General features: G+C 32.3%; 1 protein-coding gene across 3 annotated transcripts in view; it reads left to right on the forward strand.

The window, feature by feature from the left end:
• LOC118204317 (choline-phosphate cytidylyltransferase B-like) overlaps window positions 1-14,561 on the forward strand; it is a 107,877-nt gene that overhangs the window by 16,069 nt on the left and 77,247 nt on the right. For all 3 annotated transcript variants that reach the window (XM_085818962.1, XM_085818963.1, XM_085818964.1), the window contains one exon: window positions 8,799-8,871. In XM_085818962.1, coding sequence (XP_085675088.1) covers window positions 8,834-8,871 — 38 coding nt within the window. In that variant the 5' untranslated portion in view covers window positions 8,799-8,833. The remainder of the gene's footprint in view (window positions 1-8,798; window positions 8,872-14,561) is intronic.

Consider the following 14,561-nt stretch of genomic DNA (forward strand, 5'->3'; position numbering starts at 1 on the left):
TCAGCATCGGGTGAAGCTTCTTCGCCTAAAATTCTTAATTGCCGTATACCATGGCAATTTTTTACTTTGGTTAACTAAGCTGTCGAATATGTGCACTCAGTTTTTAAGTCATTTCGTACTGAAATATGTTAGCTTGAGCCATTAGCACAGAACCCTTCAGTGGCACGTCCTCGCTTGTGGCACTGTCTGATCTGTTCGGTCATCACTTTGTCATGATCGTCACTTTTAGCATAACGAATAATTTTCCTGTTATTCATTGCAAATGGGGTGTGGAATCCACAAAAAATTCGGAACGTTCCTTTTTCTGTTTTCTTATGTCATATACAGTTGATTTTTCAATGCCATGCTCCTCGCATAATTTTGGGATGAATATGCCTTTATCCACTTTTTGTTTAATGGACATCGAAACATGCTTTTAGAAACTCTTTTCAACATAATCGAAAGTTCAAACTTTAATTTTCATAAAATGTCTCTAATGAAAACAGCCTGAAAAAATAATTAAGCTGGGTCAAATCAAAGAGTTAAGGAACAGTGCAATCTGCTATATACCTTAATTCTTTGGAATGAATAAAGAATAATTTTAGCCTAGCTTAATAATGTCCGCTATACATTATTGGCTATGTTCCATTAGATTTGGCTTTGAAAGACAAGTTGTTCCTCCGAATTTTGTCTTGCTTCTATCGTGCACTGAGACAATTAAGCCTGAATTGTATTAGTTTAGTTATTTACTATACTTACGTCTATTTCTTGAACGTGGTTAAGTCTTATCGGATTCCTGATTAAATAAATTCCACATACACTTAAGGGCCAGTGCTAGATATCTTACAGCCTGATGCAGTCTCTGTGGGTCCTAAATTCTGCTACCAAGCACCTCCTTAAGTTCTAAAGTTTTGCCACCCCTAAATTTTGAATTCCATTGCTTTTCCTAAATTCTAAAAATTTCTTCATACCTTAATTTTGTTGTTCGTTTCTCTTAATTCCAAAAATTTTGTCTTCCGTAAATTCTTCCGCCTTGTGCGGCCATACGAGTTCTGGCATCAGTTCTGGGTTTACGTGAAAAACAAATCAGTTATTCTTAATTCAAATAGCACTAAATGTAAATCAGTTATTCTTAATTTAAATAGCTCTAAATGTAATCTTTTGACTTATGAGTATCATTAACAAAATCTAATTTTAGTATATGGAAAGAGATTTTTGTTAAATTTTTCTTTGTCAACATTTGTTAGTGCTTTTAATCATTGCCAAGCATAATGTCAACATAAAAGGTTACTATATTCTTTGTTATTAAATTACTAATATAAAAAAATCATTTGGTCTTCACTGCATGAATCGTTACTCAAGTTGTCATGTGTTGATAAACATGCTGTGATGAAAGCGAAATATAATAAACAATGATTTACAAGGTTGACATCAGGGATATACAGTGCTCGACATTGAAAAGCAACACCAAGAAGGAGTGGTCAGAAATTTATGCAAATTTTAGAGTAGACGCACATCACTGAGTTATACGAATAATGTGAAATGCGCAGCTCTCTGACGCACAATGTAAGATCAATATTCATGTCGTTATTTCTGCCAGACGAATTATCGAAGAAAGTTGGTTTTTGTCTCGGAAACGTGTAATAGGAGAGAATGCCAGGCCGCCGTCAATGAAGGCACTTCCAGCAGCTAGGCAATTTTATGAGGGGTATGGTGATCGAACTGAGAAGGGCGGGTTGGTCCTTACTTCAAATCGCAGCTGATACCCTCATGGATGCGAGCATGGTGCATCAGCTGTGGCGAACATGTTTGGAACAAGGAAATGTAGGAAGAAAGAGGGGGCAGTGCAGCCAGAGTGACATCAGCATGCGTGGATCGATGCATCCGCGGACAAGCTGTGGCGGTCCCTCAAATCACTTGTACCGCTATTCTGCAGCATGTGCAAGATACCCTGGATGTTCCTGTGTCGACCAGAACCATTTCCCATCGATTGGTTTAATGTGGCCTGTACTCAGTGCGTCCGTTAAGAAGACTGCCATTGACCCCCACAGCATAGACGCCAATGTTCAGAATGGTACCGGACTGGAGCGATGTGGATGACAGAATAGCAAAACGTCGTGTTCTCAGATGAGTCACGCTTCTGTTTACCCAGTGACAGTTGCCGCATACGTGTGTGGCGTCGACGTGGAAACAGATCTAATCCGGCAGTAACTATGGATTGCCCCACCGCACTACAATGTGGCATAATGGTTTGGGGCGCTGTTGCCAACGATTCCAGGTCATCTCTAGTTCATATTCAAGGCACTATGACGGCTCAATGATACTTGGATAATGTACTGTAGCCGGTGGGAGTTCCCTACCTTCAGGGACTGCTTAATGCAATTTTTCAGCAGGGTAACGCCCGACCACACAGTGCTCGCACTCTCATACTCTGCAAGGTGTACTCTGTGTCATACTCTCATACTCTGTGTCAACATACTCTGCAAGGTATACAGATGCTTCCCTGGCCACTGTACTCTCCTGACCTGTCACCAATCGAACATGTGTGGGATGTAACTGGATGGCGTTTGCAGATTCTGCCCCTGCCTCGTTCAGAAGACGAACTGTGGAAAATAGTTGAAAGGGAATGGAGAGCCATCCCTCAGGACACCATCTGCACTCTTAGTGACTCTATGCCTTGACGTGTTTCTTCGTGCATCATTGTCAGTGGTGGTCCTACATCGTACTGAGCCGACGCCGCTCTTGCTCTGTATCCTATCCTTTTGTAATAAAGACCACTTATTGCTGCTTACTGTCTCTTTTTTCCAAATTTCATCACTTTCTGACCACTCCTTCTTGGTGTTGCATTTTCAATGTTGAGCAGTGTAAAATCTATGATGTTTGTATGTAGAGTGTTTCGGTTTGTGATGTATGCCAAGCTGATGTGGAACTATTAATCACACAAATTTGTGCTAAATTATTGTTTCTTCAATAACGAGGTATTTATTTAGTGCCGAAGTGAAATTACGAATCAAATTGGGACTTCTATTTGTTTTATTATTGGAAGAGATCAAAGTGTAAAGCATTAAAAAAAGTGGTTTTGAAGTCCGGATATTGGACTTTCAGATCTCGGACTTTGTACTGTATCATGTAGAAGAAAGAACATTTTACTTTTATTATAGAGTGCAAAAAAAATTAATTTTTAGTGTTATCACTTCTAAATTATCGATATCTTTCATTTGGTTGCCCAAGGAGGCAACCATAACTGTTATAAAGCTATATGTGATAAATGCCAATAGTTCTCATTCCTTTTATTTTCTCCCAGAACAGTCAGTCTTATGTTCGCATAAAATATTATGTTGCCCAGAATTTATTTCAAATGTTCCATTTTAAATAAGGGAATATAGATGAGTTAGTAGAAGTTTTATGTTTTTCTCTGTTTTTGATGAATATTGATAGAAGTAGTTTAAATTCAACTTCTGTATTTTGTCCCAGTTGTTTGTGCCTTCTTAATCATTGTGCATCATTATAATTTTATGATTTACTTTTGATTACTTTTGTTTATGTTAGTATTTTATTCTGTTTGTATCGGTTTATAGAGACCATAAATTGATGACTGTCTTTATAATTCTTGGGGAATTTATGGCGCGTATCTCGTCAGTATGATTTGAGATATGTTGGCCAAACTAAAAGAGCTTTGATGTTTCGTGCAGCATGAATCTTATGCCCAAAAAGGTGAAATTAGCAAGTCTTCAATAACTCATTGGGAATTTAATCATAATTTTCATTTTGGGTGTACAAAAATTATTGTATAAGCTTCTGTCATTCGTAAATTGAAAAATTTTGGGGAATTTATGGCGTATCTTGTCATTATGATTTGAGATATGTTGGCCAAACTAAAAGAGCTTTGATGTTTCGTGCAGCATGAGTCTTATGCCCAAAAAGGTGAAATTAACTAGTCTTCAATAATTCATTGGGAATTTAATCATAATTTTCATTTTGGGTGTGCAAAAATTATCGAATAAGCTTCTATCATTTGTAAATTAGATTTTTTTAAAGCTTTTCACATTCACAAAGATTATCCTGTTTAGTTAATGATTGTAATTCCAATCTAATCTTTCTTAATGCTTTTAAAATTCTATTAACTTGATTTTTCAGTTTTCATTACTATTTCTGCTGACAGATGGGGCTGCCTTCTTGTTCACTTTACTTCTTTTTGGGTATAAATACAACTATAGCTTTCCCTTTGTTCCAGATTTCTTTCTTCCTGATGAAGAGAGATTTGTAAGAGTAGCCAGAAAGCCTCTTTTTCAATTTTCATTACTATTTCTGCCGACAGATGGTGCTATCTTCTTGTTCACTTTATTCCTTTTCAGTATAAATACAACCGTAGCTTTCCTTTCATTGCAGATTTCTTTCTGCTGATGAAAAGGGATTTGTACAGAGTAGCTCTTTACACATGCAATTATTTCATTGTAACTTTAATAACACATACAGTTATTTGTCCAAAATGTCTATGTGCACCACCATTATCCCTGCACAGCTTGATATGCCTGAATATTCTTCTACTCATCTGCTTCAGCAGCTGCAGTGTCACTTGCTGAAAGGCTTCAAGCATACTTCCCTGCAGAGCATCATTGCTTCTTCCTGACATATCATTTGGTGATCCTCCACAGGGCATTATCGGGTGTTGTAAGGTCCAGACTATGTCTGATAAATTTGGGAAACCACGTCCTATCCAATGGCCAGGGAACAGTTCATTCAGGCATTCGCAAACAGCAAGTGCAAAGTGGGCGAGAGCTGCAGAATTTTGGCATCTTTATTGTCATCCCTGTCAGTTATGTGGCATTTATATTGAAATTCAGGTGAAGAGCATTGTTGCCATGACTAATATGGAAAATTCAAATCTTAAATATCTTAACATCTTACACTGTCGCACGCATTTAGTTCAGGTGTAAAGAAACTTTCTGGCTACACTGGACCTATTTGTTCTTTGAAATTGATACATTCTTTGACTAAAATCTGTGCCGAATACAAAGTCGTTGCTTTGCTAGTCTTTTTGAATTAAATTCTTATAATTGCCCTATTCCTTAAAAAAAAAAAAAAAAAAAAAAAAAATGTGTTGGTGCTTTAAAGCAAAAATTTAGAAATGTCTAATCTTTTTTAGATAATATTATGGGAACCATAGTGTCTGTATAATGTAATATACATTACAAGACAAACTTGAAATGGTGGTGGTAATACTTTAAAATTTTAAAACAAGTATTCATAGTTGTGCCCTTTAATTTTCATGTACCTGTCACTTCTTTGTACATGCTAGTACACTTTGTTCATTTTGTTACTCAGTTCAGAAGAAATGTTTAGATTAAAAAGTATTTAAATTCTGAACTTGTTTGAGACTGGATTGAGTGGACTGTGTATTTCAAGTTAAAAAGCATTTATTATAATCTCTGTATAATGCTATAGTTTTTGCAAAAAGTGAGATGTCTAACTAATAACCTGTGTTCACCTATGTAACTAGTCAATAATGTAGTTCTGTAAGCAAAATAAATATACATTTTATCTGTAACCTGTTACATTACTTTGAGCCCAGATGTGCCTCAAGCTGGAAAATTCTTTCGCAAAATTTAATAGTATTGTAATTAAAATGCATCAGTATTTAAAACAAAATGTAACTTAAATATGATCTTGAAGAAAAACTTACAATACTCTACTAAAAACCCTTAAATTTTCACTTAGAAATCACTATCTGTATTATCAACATCATCGATAATCCTTTAATAGATAGATTTCTTCATAGACTGGTAAAATTTATTTTTGGACGAATTGCAGATTGTTTATTATATATCAGTTTTTGGAATTTTTTGTGTTTCCAATTTCATGATTGATAAAATAATGTTTCGGAATTGCACTGAAGTGGGCGGCTTCACAAATAGGATGCTTTATTTCCTGCACTCATCCAAATGAATGACTTTTGCATATTCAACTTCCTTTTAAGGTCATTGGTCATTTATTTGGTTTCTGGTTTATGAACTTTATCCTTAAAAGCTTCCACTTCAGTGCAGTTTAGCGTGTGTAAATAATATTTTATTTTATTATTTTAACCGCTTCCCTTACAAATTTTTTTGAAAAAAAGTGCAAAAAATCATCACATTTTTTTATTTTATTATTAAATACAACAAAACGAAACAAATTAAAATATGTAGGTTTTAAATTGAATTTTTAATTTTTTGAAGGTTTAAAAGCATTTATTTTTAATATTAGTTTACTATCCTGAGTTATCTCAGGCAAACAAAAAAAAGTTAAATATTAATCTTTGAATGATAGTTTTTGAAACAAGGGACAACACAGAGTGATACCTGACGTTCTACACTGGTATCTGGTCTCTTTTCTTACTGGCTTACCGCTGGAATCTCTTTCACGGGAGCACAGAATACACTGTCTCGTTGGATTTTATTTATTTATTTATTATTATTTTTTTTTTAAATTTTTTTCCCCACCTCTTCATAATCACTATATGAAAAATCATCACTTTCGCTATCTTGCATCATTGCCATTATTTTATTTTTTTCCAATGCATGCATCCTTCTTTATGCATTATTAATCCACAAGCTAATGTATACTATACAATAGGGAAACACGCGACCAGTCCCTCCAAAAGAACCGTGCAACCAACAAAATTTGGCAAACTGCCAATCAAAGCTGAATATTTCCTTTGATTTCTTCCCGACCGAGTAAAACTGTGATAAAAGAAATCGTACTAACAAATTCTGCTTCGCCCGAGTTTTCTTGGGATAATAATTAACTGCAATATATATGAACTCGAGATAACTCGGGATAATCAGGCAAGCGGTTAACACACTATGTGACAGTTATCTCTAAGCTTTAAATTTTTTTTTAGGAGGGGATATTTTTTTTTTAATAAATAAGTAGTGTTTTTTTTTTTTTTTTTTTTTTTTTTTAAGGAGCAGATTTTAACTGCTTTTAATTTTTTCCCCCCTTGCAGTATAAAACTGTCACTGGACAGGAAGAGGAAAATTATATTCTTTTGTTTAATGCATTTAATATATTATCTGAATCTGTTTAACTTTCTGTTTATTGAACTATTTCTTACCAAGATGTGTGTGGGATGTGTTGCAGATTTGATTGCTTCCCCCCTTTTTTTGTTGATGAATTCATCCTAATAAAATGTATGCAAGTTTTAACAGATAATTGTTGCAGCAGTGCATTCTGCAGCTGAAAAGCTAGCTAAAGTATATTTGGTAGGTGACAATTGCATTGGTGCATGGTGAGTAATGAAAAATGCGCACATATATATATATATAAATTCAAAATAAAGCAATTGAACTTGTATTCCTTGGAGATGGTATATCGAAAGTTTTCTTACTATGAATTATTATATAATATATATATATATGCTTGATTTAGCAAATTTTGGTAGTTTATCTGTTTACTTTTAAATGATGCATTCTTGCATTGTGTTAAAATAAAGTTTGAAAAGAATTAAAATCAACTGCTGCATTTTGAAATGCCTTTTAGCAAATTTTAATTGACATAATTAATGAGTACGGGTGCTTGAAAATAATCTCGTGGGTAGAGCTTCCATCATCTGTTGTTTTTGTTTGCGGTAACATTTGCATGATAAAATCTGCATTATTTTTCTAATGATGAAATAATAAAGTTGATTTAAAGAATGCAGAATGCTTTTTTCCAAAATCATTGATTGTTTTATCACTGTTTTAAGTATCATTGAAGTATAGTTTTACTGTAATATTTAATGGATAATAATTTATCTTCAGTTTCTTCTATACTTAAGGTACAGCAGGTTCATGTGATTATAATTGTCCACAGCTATATTAATAACATTAAATGACTACAAAAAATTTTCTTCAAAATAACAATGGATTTTAACTAATTTAATAATAATTAATAAAGCTAATAACTATAAACATATAGATAAGCATTTTCATGGTATTTTAGTTAGGAAGGCAATTACAAAAGTTTGTTCATGAACTATTCATTATGTCTAATGTAAAAGTTCATAACATTTATGAAATTTCTTTGACCAATGCTGTACCCCTATCTTAATACTCGGCATTCTGTATCAGAAGAGAACTTACCAACGTAAAATTTTAAATTAGCAAAAAGGGCAACATAAGTTTAACTTGGGTGTTTTCGGGAAATTCAGCAGACTTTTTTTTTTTTTTTTTTTTTTTGCTTCTATAGAAAAGGTACCTATGTTTGATTTTCTTAAAATTAATATAGTTATTGAAAATCTGTGTCAAAATAAGGTTGCTTTTTTGCTTAATTTTAAATGTTTGGCGACTTAATTCCTTGCTTGGCGACATTTCTCTGCAACTTGGCATATTTTAGAACGCATTTTATGTGGCAACTTTCTCAATACTTACATGGCTACTTTATCTCTTATTTGGTGACTGTACTTTAGTTAAAAAAGTTTCTGTATTTGAAAATATGTATTGAAGACTCGTTTTAAAACAAGTGTGGAATAAAATCATTATGGGACTCTTCTATTTCTGTTATTTGACTTTATTTTTCAGTTCTGTCTTATGTTCTAGTTATTTTAGGGAAGGAGTAAAGAATAGAGAGTAGGAGAATATTTAAAACAGCTGTGCCAATAGAAAGAATTGATCAATAAAGTCAAACATTAGAAATACAAGACATAAATTCTGATTTTGTTTCCCACCTATTTTCTGATGAATGCTTTCTATTTAATTATAATTTTAATGTTTCTCTATATATTTTAAATATTGGTAAATGCTTATTTTTCATTACATCATAAAATGTATATAAATAAATTTTTATTTCATTTAATTTTTCAGATATTTTTGTACAAATAATTTTCTACTGCAAAAACATGGAAGAAGAAGCACAGGAATGTTTTTCTGAATCTCTGTAAGTATAATATGTAGGTTTTATAATAATTTTAAATCAGTCTTTTCTGAAGCAGTAATCACTAAAGCGACATTCTGAAATATTTGTATTCTGAAACATTTGTAATTTTCATTTTATTTTATAAAATATTTTAATTTCCTCATATTGATGTATGTTATTTTACAACAGTTTAAAATTTATAAAATTCTTATTTCTTGTTATTAAGAAATTTATTTTAATTTAGCATTTAAAAAGTGTGTGTCTCTAGAATTTAGACTTTAACCTAATATAGTTATTTTATATATATATTTTGTGAAAAATAAAATGTGTAGAGAATTTGAGATTATATTTCATATAGTTGCATCTGTCATGTAATGTTTGTAAATTATTTTGTTACATGTGTAATAATTTTAAATGAAAAATTTAGGTTTATTTTACTAGCCACCTAAAAAGAAATAAATAATGATTTTAACAAGTACAGCTAGTGTAATTTTGCAAGTCCAGTTAGTAATTAATAACAACAAAAATGAAAAAGTGTATTAATTGCTTTTAAATCACTTAGCTTGTTAATCGGTAATAGAATGATTAAAATTTAAAAGAGAAAAAATAAATAATTTACACTTAACCTAATGGCAGTGCCTGGCATGTGGAAGATAAAAGTATTTTGCTGTGGGCTGTGACAATGTATTTCTTTTAAATTGCTGAGTTTTTTAATTAGATTTGAAATAAAAGTATTTTATATTTTGTTGAGTGACAACACTATGCTTTTAAATTGCACAGTTTTTTCATCAAAATTTCATGAAGTTTGCATAAAATATAAAATAAGCAAAAAGTAAAGTCAAAATTCGGATTTCAACGTGCCCATGTTTGGGCGGAAGACTGTGTGTTCAAAATGTGGTGGCTGTAGGTACCGCAGATTTTCCACAATGTCAGGAACATGCATGCATATATGCAGATTCTTCTTTATTTAATGACAGGAATTAGCACATTTAAACTGTTGATATTAAATTTGTTACATGCATGTGGAAAGAATTTCTAATTGGAATAACCTATAAAAATAATGTTTTAAAAGAATTAAAACTTGTAATTAGAAGAAATTCTATATTTGCAGTTTTTGAAATTAAAAGGAATCACTTTTATTAAGACTATTAAATAAATTCATATATTGTCTTGACGTGGTGAGAAGTTATTTTTAACTAGTTTGCGTTTATGACATATAGATTTTGCAACTGCAGTAATATGAGTAAAAAAAATGAATGAATGGATCTTGTGCTGCTCATAACCAACGGAGGAAAATCTTTCATAGTGTCCCTTGGCTAAAATTGATGATTTTTGGCGATTGCCAGCAAGGCACAATTTCAAGATGGCTGCTACACAAAACCAAAATAACAAGTCAAAGAATTGCACAAACTCGGTGTCCATGTACACACCAATCTATTTTCTCTTAAAAAAATGTTTGAGAATTGCACAAACTCTGCATTTCGCACTCCCTTGACTTTTTCCATGCATACATCGATCTATTTTCACTTTAAAAAAAATTCAGGAGAATGATGACGTCGTATAATGTTAAAACAAAGTTACTCATCACCAGAACTGAACAAAATTTTTAGTCAATTGAAGCTTAATAAACTGCATTTTAAATCACACAATGAAAACACATAAAAAAGGAAATGTATGTTATCGCATATACACACTGCAAAAAGAAATATTGACTTACCATATTTAGAAATTTCTGTGTCTTCAGTCTGTGGCACACAAAATTCCTTAACTCTGCTTTCTGGATCCTTAAATGTCACTGCATGATTTACTGAGAAGTGAACGAAGCCATTATCAAAAAGACGAATCGTACGACTTCCAGCAGTTGGATAAGATTGTTGTTCCAGATAAAACATTCTGTTGAATTACATTCAGCAAAGTTTCTTTTTTTCTGTCCTCAACCACTTCAGGGGGAGGGGGGAAAAAACCTGCTCTCTCATTCTATACCACCAACACCCAATTTACCACCGGCAGCCATTTTATGATGCAAAGCACAAAATATGTAACATACTTCCTAACTGACATCCAATGCAGAAATAAGTGCTTATAGATATTTTCCCATCATACAGGTTCACTGCAATCACACAACCAATAGCGTCATAATGGAGTTTCCATAACATTCAACTACTCAGGTTACCATAAATGAAAAAAATTTGGTGATAAATGAAACAACAACTTGGCGATAATCCAAGGGGCACCTTAAAATATACACTAACCTCTTCAGTCCGCTTATTTAGACACTCACTTATACTGAACAAGAATTTAAGGAATTTTCTTTTTAGAAATGTATTTTAAAATTATTGTTCTTATTTTGCTTTTTAATTCTTTATCTTTTATTTAAATTTAATAGTACTGTACTTTATTTGTTATCTATAAGAAAACAAAATTTGTTAAAAAAAAAAAGGTAGGGGAGGGGGGAGAAAAGGAAAGAAGAAAGCTTCTTTAAGATTGGTTTGTAACTGACATAATTCTTGTATGTGCATTAGATAAAAAATTATGAAGTACAAATTAAGGAAGCCTTATCATAATATTTAGAAATTGTATTAATGAAGCTAATAAGGAAGTAGCATAAAAGAACTTTCGAACAAATATACAGTTGGATGAAAGGGAAATCATAATAGTTAAGGAAACTTATAATGTTTACAAAATTAAAAGTTAGCATTATGCAAGTTATTTTTGGAACAACAAAAAATTTTAAGATACGAATAAAATCTCTTGTTGCGTTAGTGATGGTTGCTATAGCATTTTTCTTTAACACCCGTAACTGCACCATTGATACCTGAAATGGAAGCGTTTACTTTTCTAAACACATTGCAAAAATCATGTGAAAGTTTTAATTAAAGTATTATATATTTTGTGTACTGAAAAGGTAAATAAGTAATTACTATCTTAGAAAATGTGGGATACAGTAAAGCCAATGACTGCTAATGATTACAGATGATTTAGGTCTTCTTTTGGGGAAGGGGAATAGCTGCTTTAAAAGAACATGACAGTTGGTGATGTTCATTGCTTTTATTTAATTGTCTGATTACTTTCAAAGGTAGTCACCCAAAACAAGTTTCATTGTGCTAATTATCCAATTTTACGGACTACAGTTGCCATGAAAATTATGCTTGCATTTTATTAACATTAAAGATTACAGTGGGTGCTACTTAATGTGACCATGTTAGCCCATGACTGTTTTGATAACTTTAAATGAGGAGAACTATAGTTTTGAAAATATCAGTGTAAATTAATAATGGGTATTACAGTCAAAAGTCGTTAATCCGGACTCGTCGGGACTTCGACAATTCCGGATTATAAATCATCAGTTTAAATCTCGTAAGATGGCATGCAGAAATTCTAAAATTAAAAATATGAAACCGTAATTTATGAAATAAAGAACAATTATGATCTAAAGGGTATCAAAATTTACAAAAAAAAGCTTTATATTTATTTGTTTATTTTATTAAACATTTCTTTCAATGTAAGTTGTTTAAGTTGCTTCGTTTTATGTGATAATACTTTCTATTTAATTCTATAAACAGACATAATTTCTTGTTCAGTTACAAAGTTCCACTGTTCAAGTCCCGTAATTGCTGTGCCGAGAATACCGACTAACTTGTCAATCGAAATTTTTTCGTTTTCACTAACCTCTCTGTCACCTTCTTCATGTCTTTATCCATTTTTTGCAGCAATTCCACTTTTTGTTTGATGGACATTGAAACATACTTTCGTTTTGTAGATCCTTTGGGAGCTCCAGCATCGGAAATTCTATTTGACATAATCGAAAGTTCAAGTTTACTTTTATAAAATTGCTCTTACAGTCTGCAAAAAATAATAACCCGGATCCAACTCGAAGATTAAGGTACAATGCAATCATCAACATTAACTGAAATAGATAATTAGATAATTTTAGCTTATACTGTCTGTTATACGTAAAATGCCCACGCGAAAACGTATTCTGCGCAGTCGTAAAGGTCTTACGCGCCTACGTAAACACCTGTGTATGCGCATGTGTCAACGCGGCGCATGCGCAGAAAGTTTAGCTTTGAGGTCCGGATTATAGATCATTCCGGATTATGGGTGTCCGAATTAATGACTTTTGACTTCATTCGGTTTCGAGGGCCGTAAAAAAATTTCAGCGAAAATGTACGCACAAAAGCGCCAAATCTAGCAAACGCGCCCATTTAACAGTGCGCTAAATCTAGCGTATGCGCCGATTTCAGATTGCGTAAGTTTATATAGTTCTATATTTCTTAAGACGCCATTGAAATACTAGTTTAATTTTTAAATCCTTTTTTGATATCCTATGGATTTAACAATTTTGGAATTGCCCATGACGAAAACTCGGCAATAGAATTTTGGGTAAAGTGCAGGATCACCCACTGCTTGACGCGTTTTTAAGAATTGCATATACTCGGTATCCATGTGCACATCAACCTATTTTCACTTTAAAAAAATCCTAGAATTGCACAAATGGCACTGTGCACACCCTTGACTTTATCTATGTACACATCGACCTATTTTCACTTGATAAGTAAAAGAAAATTGACAAAAATCCAATTGTTTTTACTCTTATAAAAAGCGGCAAACAAATAACTGAGCGATTCTGCACTTTACCGAGAATATTTTCAAAGAAAAGGCATCATTCATTATAGAAAATTATGTTTGAACAACCAACGAGATGAAATTATGCTTTAGCGATAAGTCGGTAGCGAAATAGCGATGCAGGCATCCATTCAGTTATGTTTAGCAATTTTTATATAAATTATAATAATGATCTGAAATAGTTATTTACTCTTATGCTTTCATTCAGTCATGTTTAGCCTTTTTCATATAAATTATAATAATAAAAAAGTATTATATGAAATTAACCTTTCATATAATTAAGGCATCTAATTTAATATAAAATAATAAATAAATATATTAAGGCATCTAAATTAAAACATCAATCTTAAATAGTTATTGACTATTATACTTCCTTTCTTGCTGCAATTATTAGGGTTGTCGAAATTATTTTTGGCAGCATTGGCAACAACAATAGTTTGGCGATTTTTTACGGCCCTTGAAACCGAATAGTACCTAATAATGTAACTAGAAACATATAAATGCTATTTTTTTTGCAATATTTTAATGAGGGAAAATGTCATTAATAGTTAATCATGTGTAATTGTTATGTAAAAGTTAACTTATGAACTGTTGATATTCATTATGATATTGGAAATTATTTGATTGATAGTGTACTCCTGATGTCTTAATACTCAAAGGGTATCCCTCATTTCCTCATTTGTAAGAAGTTCAATTTCGTCATCATCTTTTTTCTTCGGAAAGTTTATCACATGATGTGCTTGGATTTATTTCAGAAAGCAACTGGCAGATATGTCAGCAATGTTGGAAGTTAAGTTTTTTTCAATATCCATCCAACAGTTAAAATATATTTGTTGGAGAATTTGTTTTTAGTTCAGTCCCCCCACCCACGTCATCATTTATTGGAAAACTAATATGCTGAAAATGGTTCTTTATTGTCTTTTCTCAGATTATGGTGCAAGACATGTTCGTCAGATATAGAGCATCCAATTCATTGCATTTATATCCCTATGTTTTAAGTTTAAATACCTCTTAACAGTCATTTCAAGGCAATAATGTTCTTTCATCACTGTAAATCCCAACTCTTGGTACTTTACATAGTGACA

This window comes from Stegodyphus dumicola, chromosome 6, assembly GCF_044657685.1.
Source record: "Stegodyphus dumicola isolate Sdum_Otavi_A_Nest chromosome 6, ASM4465768v1".
NCBI lineage: Eukaryota > Metazoa > Arthropoda > Arachnida > Araneae > Eresidae > Stegodyphus > Stegodyphus dumicola.